At 34.4% G+C, this 16,285-nt stretch overlaps 1 protein-coding gene across 1 annotated transcript in view; it reads right to left on the minus strand.

Moving 5' to 3' along the window:
• Positions 1 to 874: 874 nt before the first annotated feature.
• LOC108740776 (basement membrane-specific heparan sulfate proteoglycan core protein) overlaps positions 875 to 16,285 on the minus strand; it is a 112,306-nt gene continuing 96,895 nt past the window's right edge. The window contains exons 58-79 of the mRNA XM_025979981.1: positions 14,746 to 15,008; positions 14,504 to 14,684; positions 14,179 to 14,418; positions 13,752 to 13,948; positions 13,471 to 13,479; positions 12,950 to 13,108; positions 12,700 to 12,891; positions 11,809 to 12,069; positions 11,480 to 11,749; positions 10,748 to 10,885; positions 9,048 to 9,323; positions 8,547 to 8,710; positions 7,930 to 8,485; positions 7,648 to 7,869; positions 7,247 to 7,555; positions 6,725 to 6,972; positions 6,426 to 6,667; positions 6,226 to 6,362; positions 5,968 to 6,168; positions 5,694 to 5,909; positions 5,482 to 5,629; positions 875 to 2,336 (exon numbers count right to left, since the gene is read on the minus strand). Of these exons, the coding sequence (XP_025835766.1) occupies positions 2,279 to 2,336; positions 5,482 to 5,629; positions 5,694 to 5,909; positions 5,968 to 6,168; positions 6,226 to 6,362; positions 6,426 to 6,667; positions 6,725 to 6,972; positions 7,247 to 7,555; positions 7,648 to 7,869; positions 7,930 to 8,485; positions 8,547 to 8,710; positions 9,048 to 9,323; positions 10,748 to 10,885; positions 11,480 to 11,749; positions 11,809 to 12,069; positions 12,700 to 12,891; positions 12,950 to 13,108; positions 13,471 to 13,479; positions 13,752 to 13,948; positions 14,179 to 14,418; positions 14,504 to 14,684; positions 14,746 to 15,008 (4,687 nt within the window). The 3' untranslated portion in view covers positions 875 to 2,278. The remainder of the gene's footprint in view (positions 2,337 to 5,481; positions 5,630 to 5,693; positions 5,910 to 5,967; positions 6,169 to 6,225; positions 6,363 to 6,425; positions 6,668 to 6,724; positions 6,973 to 7,246; positions 7,556 to 7,647; positions 7,870 to 7,929; positions 8,486 to 8,546; positions 8,711 to 9,047; positions 9,324 to 10,747; positions 10,886 to 11,479; positions 11,750 to 11,808; positions 12,070 to 12,699; positions 12,892 to 12,949; positions 13,109 to 13,470; positions 13,480 to 13,751; positions 13,949 to 14,178; positions 14,419 to 14,503; positions 14,685 to 14,745; positions 15,009 to 16,285) is intronic.

Below are 16,285 nucleotides of genomic sequence, written 5' to 3' on the forward strand. Positions count from 1 at the left end.
AGTCAAAAATTTCCGTCAATATGACGAAGACAAAAGAGTAAAGAAATGTATATCTTTTTCAAGCACCAAGACAAACTTTGTTAATAAAAATTACTTTACCTTAGTCTAGAGCAAGTACTACGTTAATTTCCCATCCTAATTTTCCATATATTGGTATTTAAAGCACTAAATTTTTCGCAGTAACATTTTTCACTTTCACATCACACTTACGTTTAACTTTTAACAACACTGACCGTTCCGAAGCTTCGAGGACTCTCGAATGATAATATATGGATAATACATATCTTATCTACTCTAATGAACCTGCGCTTTGAATATGTGGCGGCTTTTATTTTTAACACATCTAATAATATACATACTATTAAATTATTAAAATTCTTTATTTGTGAATTCNGTAATTTATCTGGCGTGCGCTCAACCCAACTCTCGCTTCTCCGTTTCCGATGCTCTGCACTTATCGCGGACGGACGGAGTAAAAGGAACGAAAAGAACCGCCAAACGAGCCAACCGACTCCTCTGCTCAGTTGCAATTGATTTACCTGCTACAGATACGCGGGTTTCATTTGAAATCTTCAAATTGAAGAGCTTTAAAGCTTTTTGTGAATCCACTAAATTAGTAGTAGAATTAGAACTTAATTTTATTAAATATTTATCTGTGGAAGTATCAATATTTAACACAGGAAGTTACGATGTACAAATATTATAGACCTTTTCGAGAAAAAAAAATTCATTGCTACTACTCTGATCGTTAATTATTATAAGATTGATACATACCTGCACTGTTTGTTGTTCCTAATTCGTAGATTTTCCTCTAAATGAAAAATAAATTGCGCCTTCTCATTCACATACATTTATTAAGTAATTATTGTCAGAATTATTTTAAATGCACTTAAATTTATTACAACTTTCGCATACAAAAGGCATTTATTTGTATACATATCGAATAATGTACAAAGTTTGCTTTCACAGCTTTAAAAAGCCTTATTTTAAACAACGCAATAATATTAGTAATAACAGAAAAAAGAAGCAGTTACAAAATATCTTTTAAACTTAATCATAGATATACGTTTTCTTTATTCATTTAGGCTTCCCTAATCTTATTGTAATCACCATTGCTGATACGTTTTTGTTTCAAATCTTAATCACATTGTACTTTTTTATTTTTTTGTTATTTCAGAGACAACTTATCCTTTACTTAATTTCAAAAAAGTGAAAAACTAAGGCTACGTCCAATAAGAAAAAAGGAAACTAAAATTAAAGCAATGGTTAACAAACAAAGCTATGTATAAACATTTTAGGAAAAGTAGCACCACTTCATATAATAATGAATTTAAATATGTACTTATAAACTTATTCTCTTGTTTCTGTTGTATCATTTGAAGATTTTTGGCTTTAATGACTTGGAAATTATACGATACATGGCACAATTTTGCATATTTGAGTACAATAAATAACGTAAACATCTACAGAACAGACAACCAAATATCGAATGGCAGTTTTCTTCTATTAATACTAGCCTACATAAATGGTTTTCATTTAAAGCTCGTCACAAAGAAAGATTTAAATTATTATTAGATAAAAAAGTGTAAATCAGATGTGCTTTCTTTATTGTTCCCTTTTGTTTCTAACCATTTCTCCTGCTATTCAAAACGAAATTAACATTTCCAAAATACCAACAAGAACAACTCTAAAATGCATGCGTAATTTCGTATTATTTTTACAAATTAGTCGAATAAAACTTATCTACATATAGATATGTATAACAAAAAGCAATTTAGAAGTCTTCTATTTTTATACAACGAATGAAAGAAATGTTTCTGAAACTCTAAAATTTCTACTTCAAATTTCAACTGACATACTTACCCTTTAAACAAAACGGAGCAATAACAAAAGCCCATCAATAATAAATGAATTAAATATTGTGGGTGCCTAATAACATATACATACATTTTACAAATATATATTTTTTTTCCATGAGAAAAACGCAATGTCACTGAGTAATAAATAATAAAATTAAACTTATGTGATCGTAGCTTGGCAGTACATGGGTGTCGTTATGGTATACAGATATACATAAATGATATTAACGAAACAAAGCGTTACATAAATTGAACACATGTTGCAGAACACAAAAATGGAGATTTAATAATAGCTCGTACAACTCTCTAAAATAAGCGATTTCTCTTATCGTTATTCACTGCCAAGGGTAAATAAGTATTAAAAGCCGTCAGATCCAATACGGTGTAAAAAAAGGAGAAATATCGCTAAATTCTTATTTTCAGTTTACAAAATCTTCATCGTTTCCGTCAAACAGATCGTTGAACGCATCATTCTCACTGTAAACACAACAATACAAAATTAGTAAAACACAACTACAAAATAGGCCTAATAGGCATCTATTATATACAACTCAAAAAATACAACTGAATGAGCATTTTATGTTTATAACTTTTTATAATGATCAATTTTTCGTTTTTAAATTTAAAAAAGGATGATATTTTGAAATTGATCTCAAAGATGTTTAAAGCATAACTAAGAATAATAACAGTAAACATATTAGGTAGTCTTCTGTTTACTAGCTTTTGGAATTGGTTAAAAAATAGACCTTTAAATTATGCCCAAATATAAAATTACTTAAAATTATTTAAGAAGGATAAATGAAAAATATCAATTTTTATCAAGTCTATGCAACAAGTATCGCTCTGTAAGCAAATTGTATGTGAAGAATGCCGATTCACACAAACATTATCAGAATTTGATCGTTTTCAATAATTCGACTCGACCATCATCGATCATAAGATCAATGATAAATTATTTATTCAAGTGTTTTTTGTTCTACTTTAATACTCTGTTAAGATTTAAGTAAATTTCTTGGGGATGCTAAGCTATTCCAATACTACAAAAAATTAATTAATGAGTACAAAAATTGTAACGTAATAAGATTGAATAGACTATTCGTATCCTCTCTTTGTTCAAATATTGAGTGAAGAATCTATGCCAGTCAGGTTAAAACTACGTTTTTGGGACTTTATTAAGGTAGGTTTTTGTATATCTAGATATACGTATATCTAATATTGGACGTGTCGGGTTTATATTTCACCCCGCAGTCAAAACTACACATCATACACAAATACTTTTTGTGCGCAAAAGATACGTGGGTTGAAGATGGTCGACTAAGGCACCTTGGACACATTCATATTTCCAGAAAAGTGTTTTGCAAAAGAAGAATAGAATTACCGACCAGGAATAACATAACAACAAGAATAGCTTGCAAGTGGTATTCTGGAACTTAAGGGGCATAAATTGTTCAGACGAAGATGATTGGAACGAATTAAGGAAAAACGGCATATTTAAATGTGACCGAGACCTGGATAGGAAAAGAAAAAGATGTTCAACTAAAGCGATAGTTAAAAACATACGAAATCACTAAAATAAACGCCAAGAGAGAAAAGAAAAAAAGAAGACCCAAAGGAGGTATGGTCACAGCGTTCAGAAAAAAACTTGCTAGACAAAGAAATTATTAACATAAAAATAAACGACGGGTTGATAAGGATAGACTTGAAGACAGGAAGTGAAGAAATAATAGTTATGAGTGTAGACACCAAAGAAAACAAAGAAAATTTTGAAAGGATGGTAAAAATCATAGAGAAAAATAAAGAAAACCGATAATAATAGGAGGAGACTTTAATGCTAGAACAGCTAGAAAAGGAGGCGAAGTAGAAGATGTTACAGGAATAGAACTTATAAATTTAGGCGACAAAACCCTAAATGAAGATGGGAAAAACTAATAAACTGGATGGAAGAGCAAGGTCTGTTCATAATAAATAGAAATTTCACAGGAAATGGAAACACATGTATAACATATGCTGGAGTAGCGGGAAAATCGGTGATTGATTTTGTGGTAACAAATAGAACCGGAGAAGAGAAAATCAAAAGAATGGGCGCACGCGCCTCATACCCTACAGGTAACTACATAAACGTATCTTAATTTAGGACTAAATGTTGGAGTGTTAAAATAAGAAAATCATTTTTACCCTGACTGACCCCAGTTCTTCACTCATTAAGGTTGAGCATGTCAAAACTGAACATTGACTGAATATATTTATACTTTAAATACTTACCAATATCCACAAATTTCTCATGCATTATTTGAAAAAGAAAATTAAAGCATCACATCAGTCAATTAGTCACGTATTATATGAACGACATACGTATGTAGATATATACGATATTTAGAATAATGTAAAAGTGCACATAAGTTCGAGTAGTTCATTTATAAATGAAATAACACATTCATAAACATTTCAATTCAACAGCTCAATTCAACAACTGGAATAATTTACTGTGCAATTAACGCATTGCTATCATGTTGTATACATTTGTTACTTGAATGTACTTATTTTGTACGAATCCAAAAATTTAAATTTAAAGCGCTTTTAAATCCAAGAATAGGTACGCATTTTGATGATGTACATTATTTCTGTAAGAATATTTTACAAGAATGACTAATGAAGTTATAATATTTACAGAAATATGCCGAGATGAAGCAAATTCGATCGAGATTCTGACCTGTTCAGATAAACGTAGATAATATGTACAATAATAATGAACAATAATATACCCCTAAGGTATCATCAGGTGCGTATAAAACTCACGATATGGTTTCAGTATTGTCGAAAAATCTTAATTAACACATATTATTCAATCGTTCCTTTCTTTCCTAACTACGTACCAATTGTTCACACTAACAGTTTCACAAGAGTATCGTATTAAAAAAATGGAAGCAAAAAACGCACAGTACACCGTTCACTATACTACTTTTAAGTCGCACTGTAACACCAGTGGGTCGAGGGTGGATAATGTTCACTGGGGGCGGTTGAACGAAATCGTCGAATTGATCCGAATCAGAAAATATTAATGAGGACGGAATCCATCTTAGCCTTTTGGATTTTGAGGAATTATCCAACAGATATTTTATTAGAAAAAAGATTATTTCAACGATCTCAATAGGCTATGATCGAAAATAACGATGGGCTTAATTTCTGCAGTTGAACTTCGCCCTATATCTTAACTCTTACCGAAGATGCCCAGCACAGTTGGAAACGAAAAGCATGACAAGTGAATTACGCGTTACTTTTGACCAAGATCAATTAGTCCGAAAAATAGAACTTCATTTGGTTATTTTATTTAAATAAAATATTTATTCAATTCCACAGTTTTACAAAGTCTAAATTTTGTAATATTTTTAATACCCTGAACTTTGCAATTGAAACCAAATCTGCAAGCTTATGATAAATACTCTTTGAATTGAATTTTGATGCAATCGAATATACATTTCTTAAAATTTTAATTCCATCATCCTGAACAAATTCTTAATGAGCGTGTTGTATTACGCTAGGTAAAAAACTAAGTGAGTTTATTTATTTATTTTTTGTTGGGTGTAAAAAAGTCAATAGAAAATGTATGTAAATATTTTCTTACCTTGAACACGGTTTAACGTTGACTCCAGAAATTGCCTTTTCGCCAAGATCCAGCGTTTGTGAATTTTGGACTTCGAATCCATGGATGCAACCGTCGAATCCTTTGAGGTATTTTCCTCCGGTCATTAAAGCCAAGTTGGGTGCACCTCCTGTAAAAATTTAAACAGTCATTTAATTTAAGTTTAAAAACCAATTTTTCCTCAAAAAACTTACCTAAATAAATGTTTCCTCTGCATTCTAAAGTATTCGATGGTCCTTCCGTAGAGCCTTCCTTAGAGAAGTCATTATCGATTTCAATAGATCCGATCTTGCCTTTCCTCTTCAAGATAACCTTATGTCTTTCACCGTCATTTATTTTAACCAATTTGTTATAAATTATTACTGGTCCGGATCCTAAATCGTAACTGTACTCCAAATAGCCGTCGACAACTAAAATCAATTCGATTAAACGTAACAAAAATTTCTTAAAACTTTCTTTTTCAAATACCTGCTAATGAGATGTAATCTTCACCCTCTCCGCCTTCCTGAGGTGTTTGTCCATGCCAGAACACAAGCCCATTACTGGAATTGGTCGATAATTCAAAGGCGATCACATCTGATTCGTCGAATTTATCGGAAACCCAAAGAGATTTATTTAATTCCAAATAACCGTTTCCATTAAAATGAACTTCCTGTCTGATGTCAGCACCTAATAGGAGACAAAATTTATTTTCCTATTCCAATAAAAAAATGGCAAAATACTCACGTTCTTCGCAGTTGGTACCACTATAAGTCAAAGGACAATCGCATGTATATGCCGTGGTTGTTCCATTACAAGTTCCTCCGTTTTGACACGGATTTAGTTGTTCGCAAAGATTAGGAGCTACCTCACAGTGACGACCTCTGAAATTGTATGATTTATGTTTATAGTTAGACTCCAATATACTTTTAAAAGTCTATCCTTACCTGTAGCCATTTCTACACGTGCAGAAGTAATCGGTAGACGAAACATCGTGGCATTCTCCATCATTTCTACAAGGTCCACTTGAACACGGCGTTCTGGTAATTAATGGCGGTGGAACTTCGTGGCTGTACGAAACGTCGTTATTTTTAAAATTTGATTCTGTACCAATCGTGCTACAGTCTTGAACATTAGCTGAATCTGTGGCGGACTTCACTATATTCAAATCCAACCCAGAAACGCTTATCTAATAAATTAAATAAACATTTAAATTGAATTTAAACCCATTAAAACCATTTAGTACCTCAGAAATGCATCCGGTGAATCCAGTTTTTACACCGACACCATCGTTAACTTTGACATTATGCTTATCCACTCCGCCAACAAATAGAGGTGTATGTAACGTTAGGGCTTTGTGAGTTCCTGGAATCCTGGAAGAAACTGGAGGATCTCCGTTAACAAGGAGACGTCCTTCGTTCAAGATTTTACTTGCAGTAACCGCTAACCATTCCCCTTCCTTAATCCTCTTTTCGCTTCTCACAATAATCGGACCTATTAAAATATGGATAGATGAAAAGGTTGTCGCAAAGTAAATCCTGAGCTTTCATGTCATGCGCAGCTTTTTATCGTAGGCAGCCCACGAAATTTTACTTTTCTAAACATTTCGTCGATGTTTACTTTACTTTATGATGACTAGTAAGTAACTTGTCATCATTAAAGATGTCGTAAGCAAAGAAAGATGAAACGCTTTGAACAACGAAATTCCATGGACCACAGCAGGAGATATCGAAAAAGTTTAGAACGTCAGAACTATGTAAGTGCTTACCGCTGCCAACATCAAATCTGAATTCCAAATGTTTATCTTTTACTGATAAACTTGCGAAATCTCCGTGTCCTTCTTCACTTTCACTGCAATAAAGAAGAATACCATCTCGTAAATCAGTGGGCTTAAATTTTAGTGAAACTTTAAGTCGTCTTTGTAGTCGGGGTGTTGGATATGCTATGTACGCGTCGTCTTGAAAAGCGGGCTCCACAATTTCTATTTGATTTTCACAACGTTCCCCAGCTGTTCCCATTGGACATAAACATTCGTATCCATGAGCGGTATCGATACATTTTCCACTTCCACAAGAACCTTAACAATTAATTTTATTAATTTATTTAACACAATTGAATGTTTATGTTGCTATCAGAAAATTGTAAGCAACTACGTTTGGGAGATCTTACTTGGTGTGCAAGATTCTTTTTCGCCTTTATTGCAAGTACGTCCTCCATATCCTGACCGGCAAATACAAGTAAATCCTTCTTTGTTAAGTGCTTCTTGACAAACGCCTTGGTTCTCACATGGATTGTCTGTGCACGTTTCACAGGTGGTTATTCCTTCTTTTGTAATAGCTTCCTTAAGTATATCCTGATGTGCATGACCAATTTTAAAGCGGCTAATACAACCTGAAAGAGATACCATTATTAAACACCAAATAGTGCACTTTTGAAAAGTTGTCAATATACCAACGAATCCGTCTTCAATTCCAACATTTTCAGATATTTCGGTCAAGTCAGGAACACCACCCAGGTATAAGTGTTCGGTAAGGACAAGTCCCATAGATTTTCCTTCAGAATGCCCAACAACCGTTTCTTCACCATCTATATGCATAACTGCCTTCTTCCTGTTTCTTGTTACTTTCACCGTATGCCATTTGCCTAATGATAATGGTTTGCTAGATCTCACAGTGGTAATTCCTTCGCCCAAGTTAAATTTGAATTCGGGAATTCCTTCAACTAACGCTAACGAAATGAACAATTTGTGGGAAGCCTTGTTGTTGCTATTGTAGAGAAGTAAACCGTTGGGAGTTTCTGGTTTGAACGAAATCTCGAAGCTGAATTGTAGGTAGTGATCGGGGATAGTAGGTAATGCTATGTAACTGTTAGGAGTTTGGGAAAAGAACGGTACTATTCCGGTAACGACTAAAACGGTTGGAATATCGATTGATTGATCTCCGTTGTCAGCATTGCAGATGTAAATTCCAGCATCGACGTCACGAACACTGTCTATTTCAATGGTACGCTGAAGAAAAGTAATATTGACTTTACTACAAAGTGGAAATGTTGGTTTTGAATAGTCTTACGCTGTTAATGTTAACATTTTCGGGCATGGCCCCTTTAGATTTTGACCACGTATACGACACTGGTGGTGGAAGATCGGTGCGACAATTCATCACAACTGTCGATCCTTGAGGCGCACTTTTGGTTTCGATTGGCTCTTCGCTCTGTACATTATCAGTAGCGGAATCTATAACAAAATTATCGTTAACTACCGGTTAATTATTCGTCAACGACAAACCCCGCAAATTATAGAAGACTATTTTCGATGTTAATCATCCATAGCCATTCTTTATTAAAGTTGGTGAGACGTCATTCGGTTGTTAGCTGGGTTAAAATTAAGAGCGAGCGTTTGTTAATTAAAGGAGTTCTATAAACATGACACTACTACAAGAACGACAACAGAAAATATTTAATATTGTTAAATAGTTTAGAAGGAGAAGTAGTATTGTAAGTTCATTCTTAAGATTTAAAGCCGATTAAATCACACTGTTGACATGTTCCATTAAACTGATATCTCTACTAACCGACGATATCTACGGTGTAATCTTTGTGAATATATTGTTGACGATATCTGGCCAGACAACGATAAATTCCGGCATTTTCTGGTCTCAATCGTGAGATACGGAGGAAACCCCCGCTACGTTGGATATTGTCCGTTAAAGGACCAGACAGTTTACTCCAAGATACAACTTGCACTTCGGGAGTTCTCGAATAACAGTTTAAGTCCAAATTATCTCCGATGCGACTTACTGGTGATGAAGATGAGATGAATACCTCCTGATTTGACTCGGGATTCGGATCTGACAAATGAATCTCCTTGAGCAATTTGCATTATCTTTTATAAAGTATTTCAAACTAACAAATAAACCCAAAACAACTACAGATTGGAGAGAATTATGTCTAATAATTTGAAAGCGTAGGTATCCGAAATAGAACAAGGCAATAAGAAAATTAAACTTCCAAGCTGAAGCCATTTTGAAAACCACTTCTCATACAGTACAACACTGACGAAGTTTTGTTTTAACAAGTAATTAGTAGGTACTGTATGGTTTTTATGGGTATTAAGTTGTACAAATTAAAGCTTACGCTACAAGTTTAATTCGCTACACGGAATGCTGATGAGCTTAATATTTACGACACAATTTAGATACAATAGATACGGAAGCTAAACGAAATCACTGTCAATTAATAAACATACATCTAAAGCTGGAAAACATTGCGATCTCATGAGGTTCGACAGAAACTGTATTTTTCAAATGAACTGGGGCCTATTTATTTTAGAAATACATAAAAGTCAAATTGAAGAAGAAGAAAGACACAAAATTCACTAAATCTACTAAAAATCTAATCCCAAACAAAGTAAAGTAATACCTAGAAGTTGACTCTTTATAAGCGAAGATTTGTAGAAGGGTAGTGCTAGACTGGGCAATTTTGACCCCAGATATTTTTGGATTATAATTTACTCCAGAGATAAAAATGTTCAGTCTCTCAGAGTCTCTGAAAGCGAGACTCGAGTCTCCGTCTCTCATCGAGTCTCTCTGATTTCGCAGAGAGAGACTGTCAAAAAAACTGTTTAGCGTCTCTGAACGAGAGACTCGAGTCGCTCATAGAGAGATCTTCGTTTCGTATCCAGTCTCTGAACGAGAGACTCGAATCTCTGAACAAGAGACTCGAATCTCTCAATAAGTGGTGGTTCGATAGACATGGTAAAAAGTTCAACATATTTCAGAGATCCCAGTCTTTCTATGAGAGACTCGAATCGCTGAATTAACAATTTTATCGTTCGAGTCTCTCATATAGAGACTGTGGGAGATCCATAAAAACACCTAGACAATAACTGAGAGACTGTGAAAGACTGTGAGAGACGCTCTCAGAGACGTTGAAAGACTCTTAAAGACTGGAGAGAGACTGAAATTTTTTGTCTAGGGCTTGTAATACTAAAATTGTAGTCATCAAACGTCTTATTAACTATATNACATTATGATAATAAGTGAACTTCGAAGTCCAGTCTAATACTATCAGGGAAGGAAAAGCTGTATGACTTGTACATTTTATGGGGATATTTATCAAAATATATATGTTATAAATTAAAAGTCGTTTCTGTCTAACCTCAGAGGAAAAAAGGGTCTAAAACTACCCCATCCCGAAACCAGCCACAGTGGCGAGGAGGACGACACGAAGAGAGCTAGAAAAAACAGGTAGTTTTTTTTTTATGAGAACAAACCCCTTCGTTTTCTATCGATGCAATTGAATTCGTCAGATCGGTCCGGGCAATCTGGTTTTTTGTCGCATATGAAACTTAAAGGTATACACGTGCCATCGGAACATCTCCATTCTCCATGACTGCACCCTTTGTCCGTTTCTAATTGGTCAAGTAATGATTTGAACGAACCGAAATAAATAAAACAAAAATAAAAAAATATGTATATATATAAAGAAGACACCTTTACAGTCAGAAGTAAGAAAAAGAATTTCGCAGAAGTCTGCTTTTATTCAATCGATCCTATTTATAGGGGCTCAAAAAAGAAAAAGTGAATAATTATGAAAACAATTTAAAGATTTTACTGTTTTGTTACAAAACAAAAGCCACAACGGATGTTTCGTTAAAATTTGGCTTCATCTTCCGGTACATATAATAAAACTGAGTTGTTCTAACAACATTAAAAGAAAGGTGAAGTGACAATGTTTCTATAAACTTCCTCTCCCTCTGCCTATTCTTTAGTACTGTTATTTAAGGATCGATAGATAATAAAACAACTCAGTTTTATATGCTAGGTAGATAATCATAGTCTGATGAAACCAACGATTAGCGAAACGTTTGCTATGTTTTTTGTTTTGTAATGAAACAATAAAACGTTAAGTGAACGTCTTTAAATTGCTTTCGTATTTATTTATTATGGATTTTCGTCAAGTAAGAGCTAAATCAATCTACTACATGAACAGAAAGTGCGCTAACCTGTTACTTGTAAATTAATGTAATCGCTCGATATTCCGCTATCTCCTGATATTTCGCAAATGTAGCGCCCGGCATCGGCAAACTGCAAATTATTTATTCTCAAATATTCTCCACTGATTTGTACAGATTCCGGAAGGTGATTATTTTCCCTGTACCAGCGCATCAATGGACGTTCAGAACTATGAATTTCACAACGTAAAGTGATTGAGCTGCCAACAACCGCAGATTGTTCTCGATTTTCGGCAGTAACTAATGGTCCTCTTGCACGTTCTGACAAATACAGGATAAATTTCGTTACAACTGAATGACTTTCGTGTGCTCTCGTTTACCTTCTACTATAACTTCTGCTACAGCATCGGCTTCACCGACAACATTGGTAGCACTACATCGGTAACGTCCAGCATCTGAATTTTGAATTCCTCTGAACTGCAAATGTCCTTCTTGAGCATAAACTGACGCCGGCATGGATCTATTCAAAGCTGACCAAGATATTGAGATTGGCTGTTTACCAGTAGCAGAACACTGTATGTACACATTGTCGCCAGGACGCACTATTTGTCTTGGAGGATCCAATGTGATCCTTGGAGGTTCTAAATAGGTTAACAATTGTCAGGGACTTTTACCTCACGCCTTTTTTTACTAATAAAAAAATTTTGGGACGATTTTTGTCTGGTGCCCCACATGTAGAATTACCACAAGGTTCTACTTTCTGGAGGCAGAAATCGAGAAAACCTTTTCAGCAAATATTACGACAGGAAATTTTTAAAGGTAGAGGTAGTTCAGAATTTCATGAGCCTTGGCCTCGAGTTTCGCAGTGGCAAAACTCCTCCCGTTCATCGACATTGATTGTCAGTGTTCACAGTTTATAAGGAGGTCTATCTCATCTTGTATAAGATGGTTAACGACGGAGTCGACGTTTTCGTAATGCACGATTTGAATGCAAATCCTCTCGTGCATATGAAGGCTCATGGGATTTTGAAGTAGCTCTAATGAAGATGATGAAAATATCATATTGTTCTTTGCTGAAAAATTGGTTCACATGATCTTGATTCCAGAAAGTAAATCGTTCGTAAATTGTAGGACAAAATATCCAGTAATCGAAAAAATTAGGGATCCGCTCGTAATGTAATGCAGTTTATATTCCCACGCTTTACAAAATTTTAGGCATTATTGTTTCCAATATTTTGTAGAATTATTCATATTTCATTAAAAATTATCACCTGTTACATCTAGTATTGTGCCCAAACTAAATATGACGTTGTTATTATGAACCCCTAGACATCTATATTCCCCTGCATCGGCTTTCTGAACATTGTCGATCACCAGTACTCCTCCTCTCTGTTCAACTCTTGCATAAAGTGGTAAAGAGGCGTTATCACTGCGTATCCAATTTAAGTAAACGTTTTCGTTGCCTATAAAATATTTTTGCTTTTGTAATATTCGACGATCTGATCAAGATTAAGAAACTACCTAAATTGCTGGTTTGACATCTTAATTCTGCGCGTGTTCCAACAGGGGCAACAAACACTAACGGTTTTGAAGAGTCTTCATTTCCCGATTTATAATCGGGATTGTATGGTGGAGGTCTAGATGGTGGATAGTCATCATTTCCAGCCCCAGCATCTTCACCTTTAATTGGTATCAAATAAATCAAATACTGATAAGAAATTAATACATTTTATCTATGTAACAAATGGGATAAATATAATGAAAATCATAGAAACAGTAAAATTAAACACTTCAAGAAAATGTTACGTGTTTTTCTTACATATGTGCCATTGACGAGTCAATTTTGTTCCCTAAAACTATCACTAAGGCAGATTATTATTTGACTGAGAATATCTTTCGCGATAGAAAACAAATTTCGTCATTAAATTGCGATTATAAAAAAGAAATTAGTTTTCTCCGAGTTTCAGAGAAATTTCAGATAGTTAGACATTAATTTTAATTAATATGATTTTAGGTTTATCATGTAAAATGAGAAAACTTACCTTTCGAAGCTGTTGTAACAGGTTAGCCAGATTAGTAGACAGGCAAAATGGAATAAAAATGAATTGATTAATTAAGTATGAAGAATAAAGAATAAATACACCGCCCAATTACACTTATTTACAGACCATCAACAATGAGCATAATTAATAATAATTAACATATAGGTACGTTGTAAACAAGTGTTATTATACGATGTTAATACAGGATAATTATGAAAAACTAATGTAATTCTATTCCAAATTTTATGATTTATGAACATTAAAAGCGGTAATTATTTTACCAGGTGTATCTCCACGGGTTGGATACGATTCCACGATAAGATAGACGCGACCCTCGCTAACTCCTGCAGAATTTCGTCCTTGACAACTATACGATCCTTGATCGGCGGACTTGACACGATTTATTTCATAAATTGCTGAACTTGGTAATTCTTTTGTTAGACTTTGCGTGCTAGGTTGTAGGAATGCATCAACATTGCTATAGTCAAAGACAAATTGAATCATTATATAATTTCCAAAATTTGTAGCAGGATAAGTATATTTTCCCAATATTTCTCTGAATCATGTTTATTAAGCTTATCTAAATTTTTAAAGAATCGCTGTCATAAATCATTACGTAATACGTTTTACAAAGATAATAAAAACTCACCAGCATAAACTTTTAATGAAATATGAAACAATATAATGTTAAAATTTGAAAAAACATACCTTAAGGTGGCTTCAGTTCGAACATATTTCGACCATTGTACAGTTGGAAGTGGGAATCCTTCTGCTTGACACTCCAAACGAACGTAATCATTTTCCCGGACAGTAACAGTTCCAGAAGGTCTTAAAGTAACAACAGGAACAGTTTGTACTTCAATATTGGCAACAGCTGTTACTTTTCCTGCGGCGTTTTCTGCTGTACAAATGTATTCACCATTATCTTCGTTTACAATTGCATTGAATCTGCAAAAGATGCGGAACTTTACTATGTTCACTATTAAGCATTATTTTTCTATAAAAATATAATTTTATAAAACAGTTGGCCTACTTTAAAACTCCATTGGAAAGTTGCTCAACAGTTGATCCTAAAGGCAATCCATTAGATCTACTCCAAACCACGGTAGGTTGCGGAATTCCAGCGGTAACTCTGCATTGAAGAATGGCACTGCTACCGATCGTGACGGTCTGAGTTTTAGACGGATATATTTCAACTACGGGTGCTTCACGACCTTTTAAAACGTTAAACATGAACATGAAAAGAACAAGAATTAAGTAATTAAGTATATTTACGGTCGATCTCGATAATCGATGACGCTTGGGCGATACCGACATCGTTTGAAGCGACGCAAACATAGACGCCCCTATCAGAAATTTGTACATTATTGATACGGAGTACTGAGCCGATTTGTTGGGCGTTGGGTGGTAAAGCGTCTCCAACTTTCGTCCACTTGATTGTCGGTGGAGGGAAACCAGAAACATTGCAAACTATTTCGGCGGTGGATCCTTGAGAAATTGTTTGGCGCTGAGGCTCTATACGAACTTCTGGATATTCTCTGTATCAAATGAAGTACAATAAAATATCCAAAGTTATGAAGAAAAAAATATATTTTAGTCCTATTTTCTCGCTTGTGAGATCAGTTTACATGAAAATCAAAATTGTCTTTACATCTGTACCGTAACTAAAAAGTCACATTCTAATTTACAAATCGAACAAATATGCTCCGGAAAATTCAAAATAATAAGTTTTTTACATTTTTTTGTAGAAATTATTTGTGTCTCAAGAAAATGTAGTAACTTTTAAAAAATCATTTTAAACGCTAATACTAAAATCAGTATTAGTTAAATGTAAAATGTAACAGTAAAGTTCAATTTTCATGTATAGGACCTGGTCAAAAATGTTACTAATTAGATAATAATTAATTGCTGCCTTTGATAGAAAGTAGACTAATCTGTTTTCAATCCATCGTATGGGAATTAACATTACAGTGGACACCAAACGACGTGAACCAGATAGAAAAAGTAATGATGTTGATTTGTTCACATTAACGAATGTTATATTTATTGGGTAACAAACAATTGTAATTTGCAATTAACAGCAACAAACACATAGAACGGCAACTGCTTTTCCCTTATTTATTTTTTGACTAGCATTTAAAGCGACGTTTCACGTACTGATACAAAAAATTATTTAGGTCACATATGCAAAACGCAGGTAACTAACCATCAACAACGAACTATGCACCTATCTATCGTAATACGACAGGGGAAGTTCCAAATTTATCGGGGATTTACAGCAACGCCGCAAAAACAACGGAAAAATATCGACTATTGAGTTTAATCGACATTCGTTTCTTTAAATGAAGACTTGACTTTTTTAAGGATATATCTGCACATAAAGCAGAGGACAGCGTAGGGTGGAGTCCCTTTTAATAAAAAGAAGTCACTTCTACGATCGCGAACGATTAATTTAAAAATTCGAAAAAGATTGTTAAAGGTATATATTTGGAGGGCGGCGCTGTATGGGTGCGAAACTATGGACGGTGGTCGCGGCGGAAAATAGGTTAGAAGCGTTCGAAATGTGGTGTTACCGGCGAATGATGAAGATACCATGGACAGAGAAGGTTAGAAACGAAGAGGTATTATAAAGAGTAAGAGAACAGAGGACTCTATGGAAGTCAATAAGAAATAGGCGAGATAGGTTAGTAGGACACCTTCTCAGGCATGAAGGTCTAGTCAGGGACATATTAGAGGCAGAAACAGGAGTTAAGAGGAATAGAGGTGGACCTAGACTAGATTACTGTTAATAATGCAAATAGTTACGGATATGGGC

The sequence above is a fragment of the Agrilus planipennis genome, unplaced genomic scaffold (genome assembly GCF_000699045.2).
Source record: "Agrilus planipennis isolate EAB-ADULT unplaced genomic scaffold, Apla_2.0 scaffold22, whole genome shotgun sequence".
In the NCBI taxonomy this organism is placed as follows: domain Eukaryota; kingdom Metazoa; phylum Arthropoda; class Insecta; order Coleoptera; family Buprestidae; genus Agrilus; species Agrilus planipennis.